General features: G+C 40.0%; 1 protein-coding gene and 1 long non-coding RNA gene across 20 annotated transcripts in view; both read right to left on the bottom strand.

Moving 5' to 3' along the window:
• Positions 1 to 1,744: 1,744 nt before the first annotated feature.
• On the bottom strand, positions 1,745 to 6,288 carry LOC145519882 (uncharacterized). The gene is made up of 3 exons (XR_014063996.1): positions 6,232 to 6,288; positions 3,205 to 3,983; positions 1,745 to 2,951 (listed from the first exon to the last, which is right to left on the bottom strand). It is a non-coding gene; the product is annotated as an uncharacterized LOC145519882 (long non-coding RNA).
• Positions 6,289 to 6,596: 308 nt separating this feature from the next.
• Positions 6,597 to 18,444, bottom strand: part of ARHGEF3 (Rho guanine nucleotide exchange factor 3) — a 331,638-nt gene continuing 319,790 nt past the window's right edge. For all 19 annotated transcript variants that reach the window (XM_081524828.1, XM_081524827.1, XM_081524824.1 and 16 more), the window contains 3 exons: positions 14,397 to 14,567; positions 10,985 to 11,171; positions 6,597 to 8,792 (listed from right to left, as the gene is read on the bottom strand). In XM_081524828.1, the coding sequence (XP_081380954.1) occupies positions 8,440 to 8,792; positions 10,985 to 11,171; positions 14,397 to 14,567 (711 nt within the window). In that variant the 3' untranslated portion in view covers positions 6,597 to 8,439. The remainder of the gene's footprint in view (positions 8,793 to 10,984; positions 11,172 to 14,396; positions 14,568 to 18,444) is intronic.

The following is an 18,444-nucleotide window of genomic DNA, read 5'->3' as shown; positions in this document are numbered from 1 at the left end:
ATACTTTGACTTCTCTATCAGAGATATGATTTGCAGAAATTATTCTCCCAGTATGTGACTTTTCAGTCTTTTAATGAGCAGAAGTTCTTCATTTTATTGAGGCCTACTTTATCCATTTTTTTTCTTTTATGAATCACAATTTTAGGGTCATATATCAGAATTATTTGTGGAATTATTTGCCTTACCCAAGGTATCAAAGTTTTCTCCTGATTTCCTCTAGCAGTCTTACAGCTTTAGGTTTTATATTTTTGTCTCCAATCTATTTGCATTTTTATAAGATGGACGTAAGGGTCTTAATTTGTTTTGCTGAAAATAGATATCCATTTGTTTTAGCATATTTGTTGAAAATATTACCCTTTTGCCACTAAAGTGCCTTTGTAACTTTGTTGAAAATCAACTGATCAAAAAAAAAAAAATCAACAGACCGTATGTCTTGTATTTCTGCGCTCTGTTTGGGTCTGTTGACTGTCTATCATGCCAGTAATATGCTGTTGTGGTTATTGCAGAGTCATAGTAAGTTTTAGGTAAGTTTTTCAACTTTGTTCCTCCTTTTCAGAGTTGCTCTGGCCCTCCCAGTGGCTCAGGTTTCTACGCGAATTTTAGAACCAGCTTGCTTGCGCTCTCTGTGCTCACTGGTATCCAGCCCTTTGCAACATTTTTTTTTTTTTCCTCTTTTCTTTGCAACATTTTGGACTGCTGCCAGTCAGGCTCCTCCCTCCATGGGATTTCCCAGGCAAGAATACTGGAGTGGGTTGCCATTTCCTCCTCCAGGGGATTTTCCCAACCCACAGATTGAATCTGCGTCTCCTGTGTCTCCTGCATTGCAGGCGGATTCTTTACCACTGAGCCATCAGGGAAGCTCTTCTATAAAATAGTCTACCTAGATTGAGATTGTGTTAAATCTGTGGATTAATTTTGGCCAAAGCTGACATTTTGATAGTCCTGAGTCTTCCAGTCTATGAACACGGTACATTTCCCCATCTAGTTTGGTGTTAAATTTTCCAACATTTTACCATTTTCAGTGTACATGTTTTGTACTTCTTTTCTCAGATTTATCTCTAACAGCACTGTGAATTTTACCCTATTAGGTGTTGGATATTTTTTATGCCTGTAAATATTCCTGTGCTTTGTTCTGGGATGCAGTTGAGCTACTTGAAAATAGTCTGACATCCTTTTTGGTCTTTAGGACTTGTTAGGTAGAAGCAAAGAAGTGTTCACACTAGGGCTAATTATTCTCCACAACTTTTCAGGCCCTTCTGAATACGTTATCCAACTATGATATTCTTTTGGTGTGTGTGGGGGGGGTGAGGACAGGCACTATTCCCAGCATTGAGTGAGTTCCTGCTAATCCTTTTGGATAATTCTCCCGCCCTTGGCTAGTTTCTCACATTTGTGCACTTATAAGTATTCAGCTGAGCACCTGGGGCCGGGGGGTGGGGATGGAGGGGGCGGCGGGCCCTCTTCACACGTCTCCAAGGTTTTCTCTCCATGTAGTGACATCCTCTGTTGTCTAAACTCGAGCTGCCTTGGTCTCCCTGCCCTCTCAGTCACATCTCTTCCACTCATCGACTTCACTGGACTAGACGGGCCTCCCTCCCTGCCCTGCTTCCTGACAACCCTCTCAAGGCTGTAAGCTGGAGCAAACGCAGGGCTCACACTCACTCATTCTCTTCTCTCAGGGTCACCGTCCTTCATTGCCCGGTGTCCACTGTCTTCAAAACCAGAGTTTCACAGGTGTTGTCTCTTTTATTTTTTTTTTTGGTTGCTTTAGGTGGAGGGTAAATCTAGTCCTTGTTACTTCATCATGGCTAGAACATGTTGCATTTTAAGGGCTCGTCATTCTGTTGTGTAGATCCACGCCTCCATCTGGTGTCATAGTCTATCAAAATAAACCCTCTAACAGTTTTTGCAGTATAGGCCTGCTGGTAATGAACTCTTTGAGGTTTTTTTTTTTTTTAAATGCCTGAAATAAGTTTATTTTGCCTTTCCTTTGAAAGATATTTTCATGTCTTTTCTCAGAAAATTAGCCACCACAACAAGAAACAGAAACATGAAATCTGTCTTTGGTAACTCCAAAAGACCGCTGTATCCTTGAACCACAACATATGAAAATAGAAAGCAGGTGGTGGAATGATCGCTGAGATGAAGACCCAGAAAGCACGTGGGTATGTTGTTTCTCATGTCAGGTCCCAGTACCCGTCAGAGGCCCAGCAGGCTCAGCAGCATATTCAAATTAGGCTTATTCAAAGAAGGTTTAAAAAGGGACTCTATACAAATTGTGGGCAGGATGTAGAGACAAGTCAATATCCTGGGGCTAGTGACAGTGGAGTGGTTCTTCTTCTAGGATGGAGGGGTTACTGGGACTCAGAGAGAACTCCTTGAGAGGAGCTGTGACTTCATGTGAGAGAGCTGGCCAGCCCAAGATGAGAAATGGGAGAATAAATACTCTGACCTCACTCATTTCCCTCTCTCTGGTATTATGCAAGGACTTCCCTTTTGGTCAAATAAAACCAGAAGCGACAAACAAGAGTTCACTGATGAAGTACATATACACCACAGGCACATAAAATGATGGATTAGCATAGTCAGCTTGGAAACGTAAGCAAAAAAGAACAATTCCATAAGCTATTATTATCCCCACATAAATGAACAGTGCAAGAGGAAAAATACAACAAAACTATAATAGCCTGAGAGTTTAGCAAAGATAATGCCTTCACTACATAAGAACAGGGATGCTCGAAGAATAGGAACAATGATTAAAAAAAAAAAAAAAAAAACTTCTCCCCAAATTAACAGAAGCATTAGAAAGTAAAGGTGAAGAAATTCCCATGAGAAAGAACAAACTATTAGGAAATAAAAGTAGGAATAAAAAAGATAAGAATATATAAAAACCAGTGCAGGAGTGAAGAGACCAAATCCAGAGGTTCAACATCTCTCTTACTGGAAAATTCCTGAAAGAGAAAACAGAAAATTGTGGAAAGGACTACACTGATGAAAAAAAATGCAAGAAAATATTCTAGATTCTGTGGATTGAGAAGACCTCTCTACCCTACCCCTCAAATATGCAGAGATGAATAAAAAAGATCCCACAAGGCCACACTTTTGAGAAATTTCAAAGCACCATGTGCAAAATTAAAAGTGATTATTAAATAACAATAATGAAAACTATTGGCTCGTAATAGTTTTCAAAGTGATCTCACATACAATGTCTCACTTTTCACATGGCCTAAGGGCTTATGGTATCTCCATTTCATTAGACATGGGCTGAACAGAATATTGAAGATGACATTTTTCAAAACTTCACAGGTGAGATGACATTCATTGACATTTAGGTGTGTGTGTGAACATGTATGTGGAAGTGGACGAGTTATCTAGAAGGCAGGTCCAGTTTTCTGAACTAGATGATCAGTTCTCAAAAATAGAGTGCCATTTCTAATTCCTCGCTAACCCTCCAGGTCAACTGATGAACTGCTGCTTCCTGTGGGCAGATCTATGTAGCTGACTGATGTGCAAACCAATCTGGAAGAAGGAAATAAGATGCAGTGAGCACTGGCTACTGTTTTGCAAACTTGTTTGCATTAGTATCCTCTAGGTACATTCAATACAGTTGAGTTTTCTCATTGTGTGTTCACATGGGCAAGGTTTCAAACCTTTGTGATCTTCAGATTCTTTCTGGTTAGTTGGGGCTTGAGTTATCCTCTTCAAGTTCCCAATACTGTAATTCTAGAATTATGTCAATAAATGAGATAGCATGAATTAAATCAGTCAACCACATCAGTGACAGGTGATGATCAATGGCTTCTTCCACAAAGCCGAGGGGATCCAGGTGAGACAACATGCCCAAGTCAAATTGTGTGGTGAGCTGTTCTCTTTATTAAATCTCCAAGGAATCCTCAGGCTTCTGGAGAATTAAAGGTGGACGTGGACAGAATGTAAATGGGAAGTTGAACAGCTTGTGTACCAACACGGTGGGCTGCAGTTTTCTGGAACCACAGAGACTTTGTTAAAACAGGATTGTAGTTAAGAAGAGTTCTGCATGCTCAGTTGCTGCAGATGGTGCTAGGAATGGAAATGAAAGGAGTTGGTGGTGGTGACCACTAACCAGAAGCTGAAACCACACTCTAATTTTGCACAAAATTGCTAGGTCTGGCTCTTCTCTTTGCTTATGACTTTCATTTACTCTGAGACAATTATATTTAGCTGTGTGTCCAACAACATCTTGAAAACAGACTGAAGAAAACCATTTAGCCCTCAGTGATTTGTACTAACCCACAAAATGTCAGTACAAATATCTTCTAATAGACTAGTAGAGACATACTCTCTAGTAATAAAGTCAGTACAATCAAGGGAATCAAAAGTGGAGGGAACATCCAAAGCAGCACTGGAGAAGGATGAGGAAGATGAAAAGGAGGGAAGAGCAAGAAAAAGAGAACAAGGAGTGAGTTTTCACTTGGGAAAAATATTTGGACTTACTTTTATTTGTGTGAATATCTTGAGTAATCTGGGAATTAATAGCATGTTGACAAAAATGGTGATGGCTTATTATAAAGATAAGATTAACTACCAGCCTTACTGGGCCAATATGCTACTGAGAATTGGCTGTCAAGTACTTAAAACTGCTGAACCTTAAACTAACCATTTCAATTAAAAAAAAAAAGTGGACTAAAATTCCAGGAAGAATTTCAAAGTGAAATTTCCCTGCTATTATTTGGCGTCAAGTTCATCAACAGTAACCTATACTAACAGTGATATTCAACACTTCTTTTTTGTAACAATCATGACATCCTCTGACACACAGTATAGATTCAAGATATAGTTGTTAAAAATGAATAAATGAATAAGTGAGTAGAGCCAAAGCAGTCCTGAGAAAGAAAAATGGAGCTGGAGTAATCAGACTCCTTGACTTCAAGCTACACTATTAAGCTACAGTGAACAAAACAGTTTGGTACTGGCACAAAAACAAAAATACAGATCAACAGAACAGGATAGAAAGCCCAGAAATAAACCCATGCAGTTATGGTCAATAAATCTACAATGCAGGAGGCATGAGTATACAATAGACAGTGTCTTCAATAAACAGTATTGGGAAACCTGGTGAGCTACATGTTAAAAAAAATGAAATTAGAACATTCTTTAACATCATACACAAAAATAAATTCAAAATGTATTAAAGACTTAAATGTAAGACTGGACACTAAAACTCTTAAGAGGAAAACATAGGTAGAATTCTCTTTGCCATAAATTGCAGCAATATCTTTTTTGATCTGTCAGAGTGATGGAAACAAGACCAAAAATAAACAAATTGGACCTAATTAAACTAAAAAGCTTTTGCAAAGTAAAGGAGACCATAAACAAAACGAAAAGACAACCTACAGAATGGGAGAAAATATTTGCAAACAATGTGACTGCCAAGGGATTAATTCCTAAAAAAGCTCATGCAGTTTAATATATATAGAAAAAAAATCCTCCCCCTCAAAATGGGCAGAAGACCTAAATTGACATTTCACCAAAGAAGACATACAGATGGCCAAGAAACATATGAAAAGATGTTCAATGCCATTTATTATTAGAGAAATGCAAATCAAAACTACAAGATATCGCCTCACACCAGTCAGAAGAGCTATCATCAAAAAGTCTACAAACAATAAATGCTGGAGATGGTATGGAGAAAAGGGAACCCTCCTACACAGTTGGTGGGAATGTAAATTGGTACAGCCACTATGAAGAGTGGTATAGAGGTTTCTTAAGACACTAAAGATAGAGCTACCATATGATCCAGCAATCCCATATATCCAGAGAAAAACATGACTGGAAAGAATACATGGACCCCTATGTTCATTGCAGTGCTGTTTACAATAGCCAAGACATGAAGCAACCTAAATGTCCATTGACAGATGAATGGATAAAGAATATGCAGTACATATATACAACAGAATATTAGTCATTAAAAAGAATGAAATAATGCCACTTGCAGCAACATGGATGGACCTGGAGATTATCATACTAAGTCAGTCAGACAGAGAATGACAAATATCATGTTATCACTTCTATGAGGAATCTAAAAAAAAAAGATACAAATGAAATTATTTACAAAACAGAAACAGACTCACAGATTTAGAGGATGAATTTATGGTTACGGGGGTGGGGAAGGGTAGTGGAAGATAGATTTGGAGTTTGGAAGTGACAGGTACACACTACTGTACACAAAACAGATAAGCAATAAGCACTTACTGTACAGCACAGGGAACTCTGCTCAGTGTTCTGTAATAATCTAAATGGGGAAAAAATCTGAAAAAGAATAGGTACAGGTATATACGTATAATGAAATCACTTTGTTATACACTAGAAACTAACACAACATTGCTAATCAACTATAATCCAATATTTAAAAAAAAGAAAAGTCGAGAATCCTTGAAAAAATACATGTTAGAAATACGAGTTCTACAAGAACTTTGGTAGATCAAATCAAAGCATTTATTTCAACCTGCACCCTATCGTAATGTGTATTTGGGTACAAGCAGAAATTTTGGAAAGAAGCTCCCAGGAAGACAACTGAAGTTTGGTATTTGTAGGGCAAACACTATACACCAAGAAAATGACATTTTAATGTAATTTATTTGAAATGCTTCCAGAAAAGTTTAAGGCCATTATACAAAAACATTCATTTCATGAAAACATTCATTGACTTTCTTCTCATAGGCCACTCCTTGAGAGACCTCTTTTCTCAACACGCTGGCCAAAGTGGCCGATAGCTCCTTCAAAGAATTATTCATTCTTTTCTTCACCATCAAACAACTTTTCTTGGCTTTTCTCTGCTTCTATCTGCAGCAGACTCAGTCAGTCAGTTGGTAAATCAATAACAACTTAAGAAACAAAGCAGTTTTAAATAAACTTGTAATAGAAAAAAAATTCACCAAGTTTAAAATCTATAAATACAGAAATATGTTTTACAGGTAAAATTGACAACTTTTTTTATTTTTGAAAAATAAGTACTATACCTTGTTTTTACATTGATAAATCTTGTCACACAGCTTTCTGAATGCACATGATAGATGTACATAATAAAATGACAACACAGTATTTACTGCTCTCCTTTGTGTAAACTTGAAAGACACAGATTAAAAAAAAAACTTTTTGGCAATAATTTAGAATCGTTACTACTAGTGCTGGTGTGGGTACAATTTTGCACAAGTCATCTTTAACATTTACACTTGCTCAGAGCTTTTCTGTGTTTTCAGTTAACGTTTTTTCAAAGGTCTGCAGCTCACCCTACATTGTAAATCAAGGCTGGACAAAGAGGTTACTAGTTTGGCCAACGGATGCTGATGGATGATGGAGTTGATTAAGTCAGCCTCTGGAGAATGTAATTATGATTCTGATCCCAGCACAGAGCCAGTGATGGCAAATGATGGCCCTAGAGTGGAGCAGGAAAACCCCAGGCTCTGATCTTTCCTAGAAGGACACTGGACTTTGCTTTTCTTTTTTAATGCTTCCCACGCAAGGTCACGATGGAGGACTTCTTCCAAATTCCACAGCCTCTCCACCATCTCTTCATTCATGCTCTAAAATATGAGTGGACTGAGGCAGATGAAACAAAGTGAAGAGGGCCTGTCTGCAATTCCCGCCAGGTTTCCCCAGGCCCGATGAGTTCTGTTCTGATGTTTTAGGCTAGAAATGCCTATCTAAGGCCAGCCAGCATCTATACAGGCAGAGACCTCCTGATGCAATATACACTTCAGTTCAAGATTCAGAGCTGACAGTCGCTTTTGTGCGGATCCTTTTAAGGTCAGACTCTATTTCATGTCCTAGTAAATTATTGCATCAGATTTCTACTGGATGAAATTGCAAGGTCAAGAGAATGCTTCTTCCTTTGTAAAATTAAACCTTCAGAATCCCCAGGGATGTTTTCCTGCTTTTTGGTTGGATGATATCGGACCAATTTAACTTGAAACAACGATTTTTCCCGGTTTCCTTCAAACACCATCACGATTACACAGGTAACTTACACGATTACACAGGTGCCCTGTTTGCAAGGCCCTTGAAAATTCATGCCTTCAGGTACTCTGTCAAAGAGCTAGAAAAGTACTAGGGAAATGTGGAAGGATCCTTTAAAAGTAACCTATATGAAACAGTAGTTTAGAGATTGTTTTCTATTTTTTTAAATCCAGCAGGACCAGTGAAAATATCGATAACTTGTTCAAGTACATATCCACCCATCCAGACACTTGGGAAAAACAATACAGGGTAAGAGTTGCCACAGATTCTAGTTGACACAAACTGGCAGTTACAGTACTAGAGACAAAAAAGTACAGACAGAAGAGACTGGGTCAACACGGTCACAAAAGTATTAAAAAGTGCTTCTCCAAACCGTTCCACATGTGGAATGCAAATACTGTACAGGTAAGACACAGGGCTACTTCCAGAAAGCACACGCTTCTGTCAGACGTTGCTTTCAACATGCCTGCTGTTCCCACAGGAAGAGTCTGTCTGTTCCATGCGCTCACAGTCGAGGCTGACCTCACTCGTGTCCATGCTACAATCCGATTCACTGTCTGATTGGTCCATCTGCTCAAGTTTTGTTTCTCCCTGTGGCTCCCTGCTCCTGGTGGCAGGATCTAGGAATGGTCCCTCAGAGTCAAGGACCCCAGCCTGCCCCGTGGCACACAGAACTGTTTCTTTGGCTTGACGGATACAGTTGAGCCACTGCTGTTTGTTGAATGTGTCATTGGCTTGTAATGAGTGGGTCTGACTTTGGGATCCATTTTTGAAACTCACTCTGAAGAAGTTTTTAACTAGAAATAAGAAGAACACACAAAAAGGGTCAGTGGACAGGTATTTCCGCCAAAGATAACGTATGTGGTGACACTAACCCTGGTATTGACGGCAGAGATCACTAACTGATTACTAAATATCCCACTATTTCAGGACATGGCTCAGCTCCACCCTGCAGCCTCCAACAACAAACAGGTGTTGACACAGGTCTGGCACTCAGTGGCCTTCCAAAGCTATCAAATCAGTACAGAACAACTCTGTCTGGGACCCTGGGGTACAGGGTACCAAACCTGGCCACATATCAAAATCTCCAAACAGCATGGTAGAAATACAGATTCCAGGATCTTCCCCTTAGGGATTTGGATTCAACAGGTCTGGGAGGGGGGGAGCCTGATAATCTGTCATTTTAACAACTGCCCCAAGCTAAAGCTTTTTCAAGTTTAAGAAGCTCTTTGTAACATCAAAAAAGTCCAAGATCCTCCACGTGATAGTACCTGTGTATTTAGTATCCATCCGATGACTGAGAAGACATGTAATGACAGAATTCTTTTTATTGTTTTTTTGGCTGCGCTGGGTCTTCATTGTGGTGCACAGCCTTCTCTAGTTGCTACAAGTGGCTCTAGGGTGCGTGGGCTCAGTAGTTGCAGCATGTCCGGACTTAGCTGCGATATGTGGGCTCTCAGTTCCCAGACCAGGGATCGAACCCGCGCCCCCTGCACTGGGAACTTGGAGCCTTACCCACTGGACCATCAGGGAAGTCCCAAGATACAGACAGAACTCTTATAAGTTTGGATTCATTTTAAAATGAAATGACATTCTAACAACTGCCAAAAGGAGCTATGTGCATTTGTTTCTTTAAAAATTTTATGTATTTAAATATATTTTTGGCCAGGCCATGCGGCTTGTGGTATCTTAGTTCTCCAACGAGGGGTGGAACCCAGGCTCTCGGCAAGTGAAAGCGTGTGGTCCTAACCATTGGACTGCCAGGGAAGTCCTGGAGCTATGTGCATTTAAAAAATGATAGTGCACAATATGGAAGACATTTGATTTAGTTTAACAACAACATTAACTGGCATTTAATGGGCCCCCTGTGTCACATGCATGTGGTTCATGGATGTGTCTGAGCTCAGTCAGTCCCCCTGCACCATCCTTGAGGTCAACAGACTGGCTTCAGATAAATTCAGGCTCCACTCTTTTCTGTGTGGCAAATGCCTTGACTCCTCTACATTTCAGTTTATTTGTAAAATGGGGAAAACAAAGAGATTCAACCTTAGATGGTTATTATGAGGGATAAACATGATAACATATGTAAATGCTCATACATTGCTACTAGAGAAATGTAAGTACTACTACTGCTACCAGTACTACCGCTAGGGCGGAGGGGCTGGTGTGGAGGTAAGAGGCAGCGTATATTAACTACTTGGACAATATGACACCAATATTAACCCAAGAGGCTCAAATGTTACTTGCTCAAAGAAGACTTCCCTGACCATTTCATCTTAAACAGATCTCCTATTGCTATTCTCTATCCCCTTAATGGGTTTTAGTTTTTTTTTTTTAACACACTCAGAATATTTAGTTATTTCTCATCTATCTACTCCATCACAAGGTAAATTCCACACGGCTCCCCAAAAATTGACCTTTGTGGTAGACCAGTGTATACCAGTGCCTGGCACAGTGTTTGACACACAGAAGACCCTAGATAGACACTGCTAAGCTTCTCTTGGTTAATTCCTTTGTTTACTAAATCTCAAGTCAGAGAAGCCCATTCGAGTAATTACAGATAAACCCTCGGCCCAGTTGACCATAGTTGTGCCTCTTTAGACACAAGTCAGCTTAACAGTGAACACCCACTGTTAAGCAGTTGCAGTCACACAGGGACAGTCTGGTCTTAAGAAGGCTTTTATCCAGTGGAAGCCGTCAGAGAAAGGGAGCATAGGGGGCACCAGTCATGCTGGACAGACAGGTCAACTCACAGTGTCTCACTTAATCCTTAGAACAACCCTATGAAGTGGTATGCATGCATCCCCACTTTGCAGGTGGGAAACTAAGGCTCCTAGAGGTTGAGTGAGGTTACACAGCCTCTAAGTGATGAAACACCACTGAGACGCAATTTGACTCCAAGGCCACGGCTCTTTCACCAGCTGGCCATTCCCTCCAAACCACCGCTACCAAAGACATTCCGCAGGTCGGGAGGGACAGCCATCCGTACTTCTCTCGTTGTTGCTGAACGCCCCCCGCAGGGAGCCACCCAGCCTCACTTCCCCATCCTGCAGGTCTTCCAGCAGGAGGTCCTTCACGGGGATGGGCTGCCGGTACAGCTGGTAGCAGAGCTGCTCATTGTGGGTAACGGCGCGGGTGATAACAAGCACTTCTTGGAAGAGGAAGACATGTAGTTTCTGGAAGAAAAGAATATACAGGATTCCCCTAAGCAATAATCTAACAAGGAGTTGATAAGTAGACCTCTGGGGATAACAGGTCCCTGGGTACCAGCTTCAAACTGACCTATGAACTTCTCGGCTCAAATCTACCTCCAGGAGAACAGCAGCTAGGGGTTGGAGGCGTTTCCAGATGCACCCATTGCCTGTCCTGTAAGAGCACCTCCCTAGGGCCCCAGTGAAGAGGCCTTTCTGCCTACAGACACCTGCAGTCAGGTCTGCCAGCTCCAGGGGTGTTCACAATTCACAACACTTGAGGGCATACGTGGTCTCTAGTACTTTTATTACAGGAACATTAACAAAGAAAGAGAGAGAGAGAAACCCCATAGAACAAAGGGTGTAATGAAGGAAAGGAAAAAAAAACGGTCAGTCCTTTCCTGGCTTTGGTTTATTATACCCAGTAGAATTCTAAGAGAGCAAAATGAGTAACAGTCCATAAAGGATGAGACTGGTATATCTGAGCCTAATATTAATCTTAGCTTCTCAAACCTGTAAATACTCGTTCGCTCCACCACAGAGCTGATTATCAGCTTCACCCAGGCACCCCGGCTCGGAACACTGCCCATTCCCGAGGAAACCAGAGTATGCAGCTGTAGCCACGAAGAAAGACGATCAAAGCAGTTGTCCTTCTTGGTAAAGTTCATAAGAACCTCAGTTCTCCAAAGAGGTTGTGCTTAAAAGGCGGATGATTGATGTGTGTGTTGTGAGCAAAAAAGAATCTCGAAAATAAAGGCTTGTCTCAAAACCACATTACAAGAGCAATTTTCCTGAGTGGAGCTGGGGTAAATTGGCTCCATTCAACTCCAAGTGCCAGACTCTTCCCACAGCTTGGAAATGCTTAGGAGTTGAAGTGAGACGATCCATGCCTCTGCAGCCAGGTTCTGGTTTTCCAGCGGGAATATTTGGGAATGTCAGCCCAGGAGTTTCAAGGAGGAGACCAGAAGAATAGGGCTGAAAATTCACATTAGAACCTTGACTTGGGGTCGGGGAAGCACTTTCAGTGTTATCAGGTAATTTTACATTTGGAAGAAAAGATATTTGTGGGCCATCTACCCCTACCCCGCCACAGACTGATGGACGAACAGATACACACACATATACATCAAAAACTGCAGAAACTGAAGCTCAACCAAATGTTGGCCTGTGGAGACAAAGGATGGTGGTTCTGCATTGGTGTGTATTTGGGGCAGGGGGAGGTCTGAAGAATGAAAAACAGAGAAAAGCACAAAATAACCAAGTTAAGGGCTTTTTTCTTTGGTGGTGCAGGGGAATGGTAGAGAGAATGATAATGGGGGTTGGTGAGGGGAGGGGTTAGTCACTGTTTCATATACTAAAAATAATCAGAGATTTTACACTGCTTCTACTTCAATCACTCTTCCAGCCAAGGTAGGAGGTTTGATCATTGATTATCTGGGCAACTTTAAGAAAATATTCCTTGTTTATGAATGTTCACTGAGACTTCCTCTTCTTAGTTGCAGCTCCTTCCTGCCCTCAAGCTATTGAGACTTTTTTTTTCCTGACTCATGACTTTATTCATAATGACTTTTATACCCCTACTGGGAAAAAGCAAACAAAAAACAAAAACAAGTGCCCCACTCCAATTAAAATCTTTGTTTTCAAAAATCAATCTGCCTGAAACACGAACTAGGTAGGGGTCATCTTTAATGACCTAGGCACAGCCAATCAGAGTCTCAGCCCTTGACTGATGGACAGAAGGAAGACAGGCCCCCATTCCACATACCGATGCTCCTTTCTATTTGTCACAGGGCTTCTGAGGAACAATGTTCAAGGAGTTAGAGTATCAGCGATTAGAAGTCTACCAGCGCTTTCCAAGAATCAGCAAAAAGCAGAGTGCAGTTGCGTGGCAATCAGTAACTCCCAGTCAAACAGAAACATCTCTTCAAGCAGTGGCCTGTGACAGGTCTCACAACCTTTGTTGCAACATCAGCTGGTTAGATCTACAGCAGCACTGATAATGGGTGCTATGACATGTCCTCAGTGATTTCAAATACCATTTCCAAGCCTGCTCACAAATGCCACTTTAAAGCCCAGGTCAAAAAGGCAGCTTCTGAATCATCAAAGCTTTATTAAGAGCTTTTCCATCAAGTTTTGGCTTTCATTCTAAGGGTTGGCTAGATACTGAAGATGAAACAAAAAAGAAGTGGAGACTGTCTCAATGGCTTTCTCAACGCTAAAATACGAACATATGTTATATATAGTACAATTGATATATTATATAAAATGTGTTATATATAAATGTATAAAAATCATAGAAATACTACATATTAGCATTATTTTCTATTGCTACATATAAAAAAAAAGCCTGGTGAGTTGAATCAATTTTGACCTCTCATGTAATTCACATCTATTTTTCCTTTATGTAAGTATTCATTCATTCATTCACTCACATATTCACCTAACACTACTCAGTGCCTTAGTACATGTCAGGTCACCATGAAAGGGACTGACAAGGCACAGTCTCCACACTAAAACAGCATGATAAAGTGGGAAATACTAACAGATAAATGACAATCTGTGGGAGAATCACAACCCGCCGTAGTAAGCTCTCCAGGGGAGATTTGTGCAAGTTACTATGATAGGAGAGGAGGAACAATTTCAATACATACAGACGAATAAAAGCCAGGAAATGGAGTGTTTACAAGTCAGAGCTAGATGTAGAGCTGATGGCGGGTAGGTTGTTATTTAAAACAAAACACAAAAATAAAAAACTGGTCTCAAAATGTCAGTTTGTGGATAGGCACCAACTCGTAAGAAGAATTTCTCATAAAGCTAAATGAATTCAATTAAAGAACTATCTATTTTTCTGAGATCATATACTTTTAACATCCTGTTAAAATCATCTATTACTTGCTGATAGCAAAGTGGGAGGAGACAGTAATTGTTTCGTGTTTGTTTTTGAGGGTCATGACCAAACAACATAAAAAGCTGGCAACTCTATGATGGTTTCCAAAATTTTCCTGAATATGTACTGGGGATGAAATTTAAAATATATGTATATATAATATATAAAATAAATTTAATAATATATGATCCTGTGATATAAAAGACACTGGAGAAAGTTTTTGTCTAAAGAACATGAATCTGCTTGGGGAAGGCACTGTAATAGCAGGCTCAATATCACATGGATGAAGGGGTCAGGGAGGCTCAGGATGAGCAACTACTCACCACGCCTCGGTTGTTCTTCAGTTCACCATGACAACACAGCACCTTTGAGTTGTCAATCAGGGAGTCTTTCTGGCCTTCCTCCAAGTAAAGAAGTCGCTCTTTATAATAGCGGCATTCAGATTCTCCAGTCTTGGTGTTGATTTCTGCCACAATTCCCTGGATGATGTTTATCTGTAAAAACAAAAAGGAAGTATGGGGAAAGTAAGCAAACCATTCACATCAACAAGGTCCAGGGACTTAACCTTGGAAAGTCGCTAAGATACACTTGGATCTAATTCGGAGATCCCATTATCTAAGCTGCTGCTTTGGGAAAAGGGGGAAAATGCTTTTAACGTACTGTATCTATCTATCCATATACCATCTATACAGAGAAGGCAATGGCAACCCACTCCAGTACTCTTGCCTGGAAAATCCCATGGATGGAGAAGCCTGGTAGGCTGCAGTCCATGGGGTCGCGAAGAGTCGGACACGACTGAGCGACTTCACTTTCACTTTTCACTTTCATGCATTGGAGAAGGAAATGGCAACCCACTCCAGTGTTCTTGCCTGGAGAATCCCAGGGACAGGGGAGCCTGGTGGCCTGCCATCTATGGGGTCGCACAGAGTCGGACACGACTGAAGTGACTTAGCAGCAGCAGCGGCATATCATCTATATACATGTACACATATAAATACATACATATATATTTATTTGTATACACACACACATATATATTTGTATTAAATATAAAACTAATGTTGATGCAGAATTTTGTCTGAGAGAAAGAAATATGAAGTACTGCTTTCAATGTACAGGACTTATAGCCACTAGGCTCTGTATCACACATTTCTTAACATATGCTCAACAAGGTAGAAAATGTAGCTGCTGCTGCTGCTAAGTCGCTTCAGTCGTGTCCGACTCTGTGCGACCCCATAGCTGGTAGCTCACCAGGATCCCCCGTCCCTGGGATTCTCCAGGCAAGAATACTGGAGTGGGTTGCCATTTCCTTCTCCAGTGCATGAAAGTGAAAAGTGAAAGTGAAGTCGCTCAGTCATGTCCGACTCTTCACGACCCCATGGACTGCAGCCCACCAGGCTCCTCCGTCCATGGGATTTTCCAGGCAAGAGTACTGGAGTGGGGTGCCAGTGCCTTCTCCAGAAAATGTAGGCACACACAAAAAATGCCGCCAAGGAGAGAAAACAAAGCAGAATGTAACAGTCCAGAAAAGGGATGGTCCTTGAGGATTTGAAACCCAGTTTCAAGGTCTCTCTACATGTATTCAATCTAACCTACAAACAACACATCCAAATTGGGTGTGAATAAATGGTTTCGGTATCATTTAGTGACAAAACATAACTTATGTATGAAGGGCAGAGAACTAGGAATGGAAAGAAAGGACAGTGGGAATAAGAATGGAGACAATTTGTCTATATACACTCACGCCCATTCCTACAGCACACTCAAATAAGTCAGGGGTAGAGTGATTTCAAAGCAACGGTGGATGCATTATGGTTAAATACAAAATGAAGCAAAACAAGAGAACAACACTGAGACATGTTCAGTGGGCATTTATCCCAATGTGGTGGTCTTTTTGCATGTGAATGATACATCTAAAAGTTAGAAAATTCTAGAAAAAAGGAGCTACAAATTAGTTGAGAAAAAAACTCAAAGACACCAATCCAAGGCAAAGGAATGACATCCTCAGCAGAGACTTCTGTCCCCTAGTAGTGAAAAGACCAACAATCCCATCTTTCTTGTGGTGGGATTAACAGAAGACAACTAAACAGATGAGAAATGTTAGTAAGGCCTCTTCTTGGTTGCATTGACTTAATGGAAAAACAGACCAGTCTTTGAAAAGCAAGGTTTTAAAAGAGGCCTTTACTCAGCAAAAAGCTACCTGACCTTGTTCAAGTGGCAGTGAATTCTAAGATTGTTAAGTAATTATTTCTCACGTGCCTTATGCCCAAAGCAACTGAATTAAAAACTTCTACCCAATTATAGCTTTGTCACTTCCATGCAGTTCAACAGGAGATCTTCTAGCTTTGAGCTGATGTCTGGTGACTGCATCCTAAGGACAGAGGTATAATCTCTACATGCTTTAGCTATTAACAGTCTCAAAAATCATTTATTTATTCTTTTCTCTGTTTTCCAAATTTGAGTGTAGTACTACTTGATAATTTAAAAAAAAAACACATTATTTTTAAAAGTATAGGTTCTTTATGTCATATAAAGAATTTTTTTGGTCTTTGATGTCAACCTAATGTTAAGTACAAGTCCTGTGAAATTAATCTGAGTTTCAGTAACACAAAACAAGTAATAAATGGTATACTTTGGTACCCAAACTTTCTCCTTGTTTCTCCCCTCCTTGGTTTTCAAAAATGACTGATTATTTGTTGCTTTCAAAAACAAACAAAAAAGAAATTTCACAAAATATACTGAAGCTATGAGTCACCTTGCAAATTAATTCAATTAATGCTTGTTGAGCATCTGTTCAATGTCTGACTAGGTGGTGGCATTCAAGGAAATGAGACAGGGTCCCTGCCCTCAAGAAGCTTAAAATGCATGAGTGGTATCTGAACAATTGTTCTATGTCTACCTTATTTTTCTACTTTATTACATTTTTAACGTGAATTGAAACTCATACTTTTCCTTGTTTTTAAAGACTGAGCATTAAGTTCTGTGGCTCATCTTATCAGACATTACTAGGTGTACCTGGGCAGCTGGAATTAATCAGTATTTGAATCAATTTTCTGAATTTCCTGCAAGAATCCAGGAAACTAGAAGAGGATGTACTATAGGCATAAAGCTATGTTCATTTCCTAATTTAACTCAGGAACTGAACAGCTGGCATATCACATGAAAATTAATAAACTCAAAAGCCACAGTGCTTCCTTAGGCAGCTATGACTACTCTCAAATGCTGCTTCTCTGGTGTTTGAAAAAAAATAAAAAGAGACAAAAGAATGGAAACATTTGGTGTTATTCCCTATTCTATATCTGTATTTATTGTAGTGACTCTGGGTCTGCTTTTATTTATTGAAAATACTGCTTTTGTATTTATATTCAGTTGTATACATAACTAATATACCTGCATGCCATGTCTAATCTCTCTGTACTAGTTCTCGAGAGGAATTTATTTTGCAGAATAGCAGCAAGGAATAAAGTTACACATAGGATATTGCCAATAACCAACAGTCATGGTAGTTGTGCATTTAAATTAAATTTATTGTTGCATTTCTCATTTGGGTTCACGCTGAAGGGCAGGGGCTGGTAAAGTGACATGATGAAAGATATCCGTAGCAGAATAAGGATTAAACCCCCACATGCTGGAATCGTCATCCTCAAAGTAGACTCTGAAAGCCCTGTCTATCTGGCCCCTTGTGTGGTAATATCATCTACTCGTTGGCTCCTGACATGGACCAAGAATAGCAGGCTTCACTGCAGTTGCATCAAAAAAAAAAAAAAAAGGACTGTTCTTTCCATTGATTTCAGTGATTTTTTTTTTTAGGGAATTGGAGCAGTGGCAGGCAGAGGGAAGAGATAGTTTGCAGGATAATTTTCTGACTGAAACAATCCTTAGAATACAAAACATTAAACAACCAGATCTGGAATATACAAGTATCCAAAGTCCTATTTTAAGATGTTCTCTTTGGGGGGAAATTTCTATCAACCTTTCAAAGTATTATTAAGCAATTCTAATACAGATGTGGTAGTTTACACACTACATTAAAAAGCAAGATCTTTCTTTAGATCTAATCATAAGACTGAATGCTTGGTGTAGAAACAATTTATTTAGAGTTCCCTGATTTTTTCTTCTCATAGGAGGAAAATTTATTCAGGGAACATGTTAGTCAAGCTACGATGGTAGTGTGGATTTTATGGTTATCAAACATTCACGATGCACTCAAGAGTACAGGGCTAAACATTTCTGTTCATCCAGGATAATGCCACAAGGATTTTTGTAAAGAGGAGGAAAAAAAAATTGCTGTGCCTATACAGTGTAAATGGACATTTAGAAGACTCGCTTTGCAGACATTTTCAAATGCAGGTATACCATGCCTCACACGTA

Source organism: Giraffa tippelskirchi, chromosome 9 (genome assembly GCF_054371585.1).
Source record: "Giraffa tippelskirchi isolate mGirTip1 chromosome 9, T2T-mGirTip1v1.2.pri, whole genome shotgun sequence".
Lineage (NCBI taxonomy): Eukaryota > Metazoa > Chordata > Mammalia > Artiodactyla > Giraffidae > Giraffa > Giraffa tippelskirchi.
This window is presented reverse-complemented; position numbering and strand designations above follow the sequence as displayed.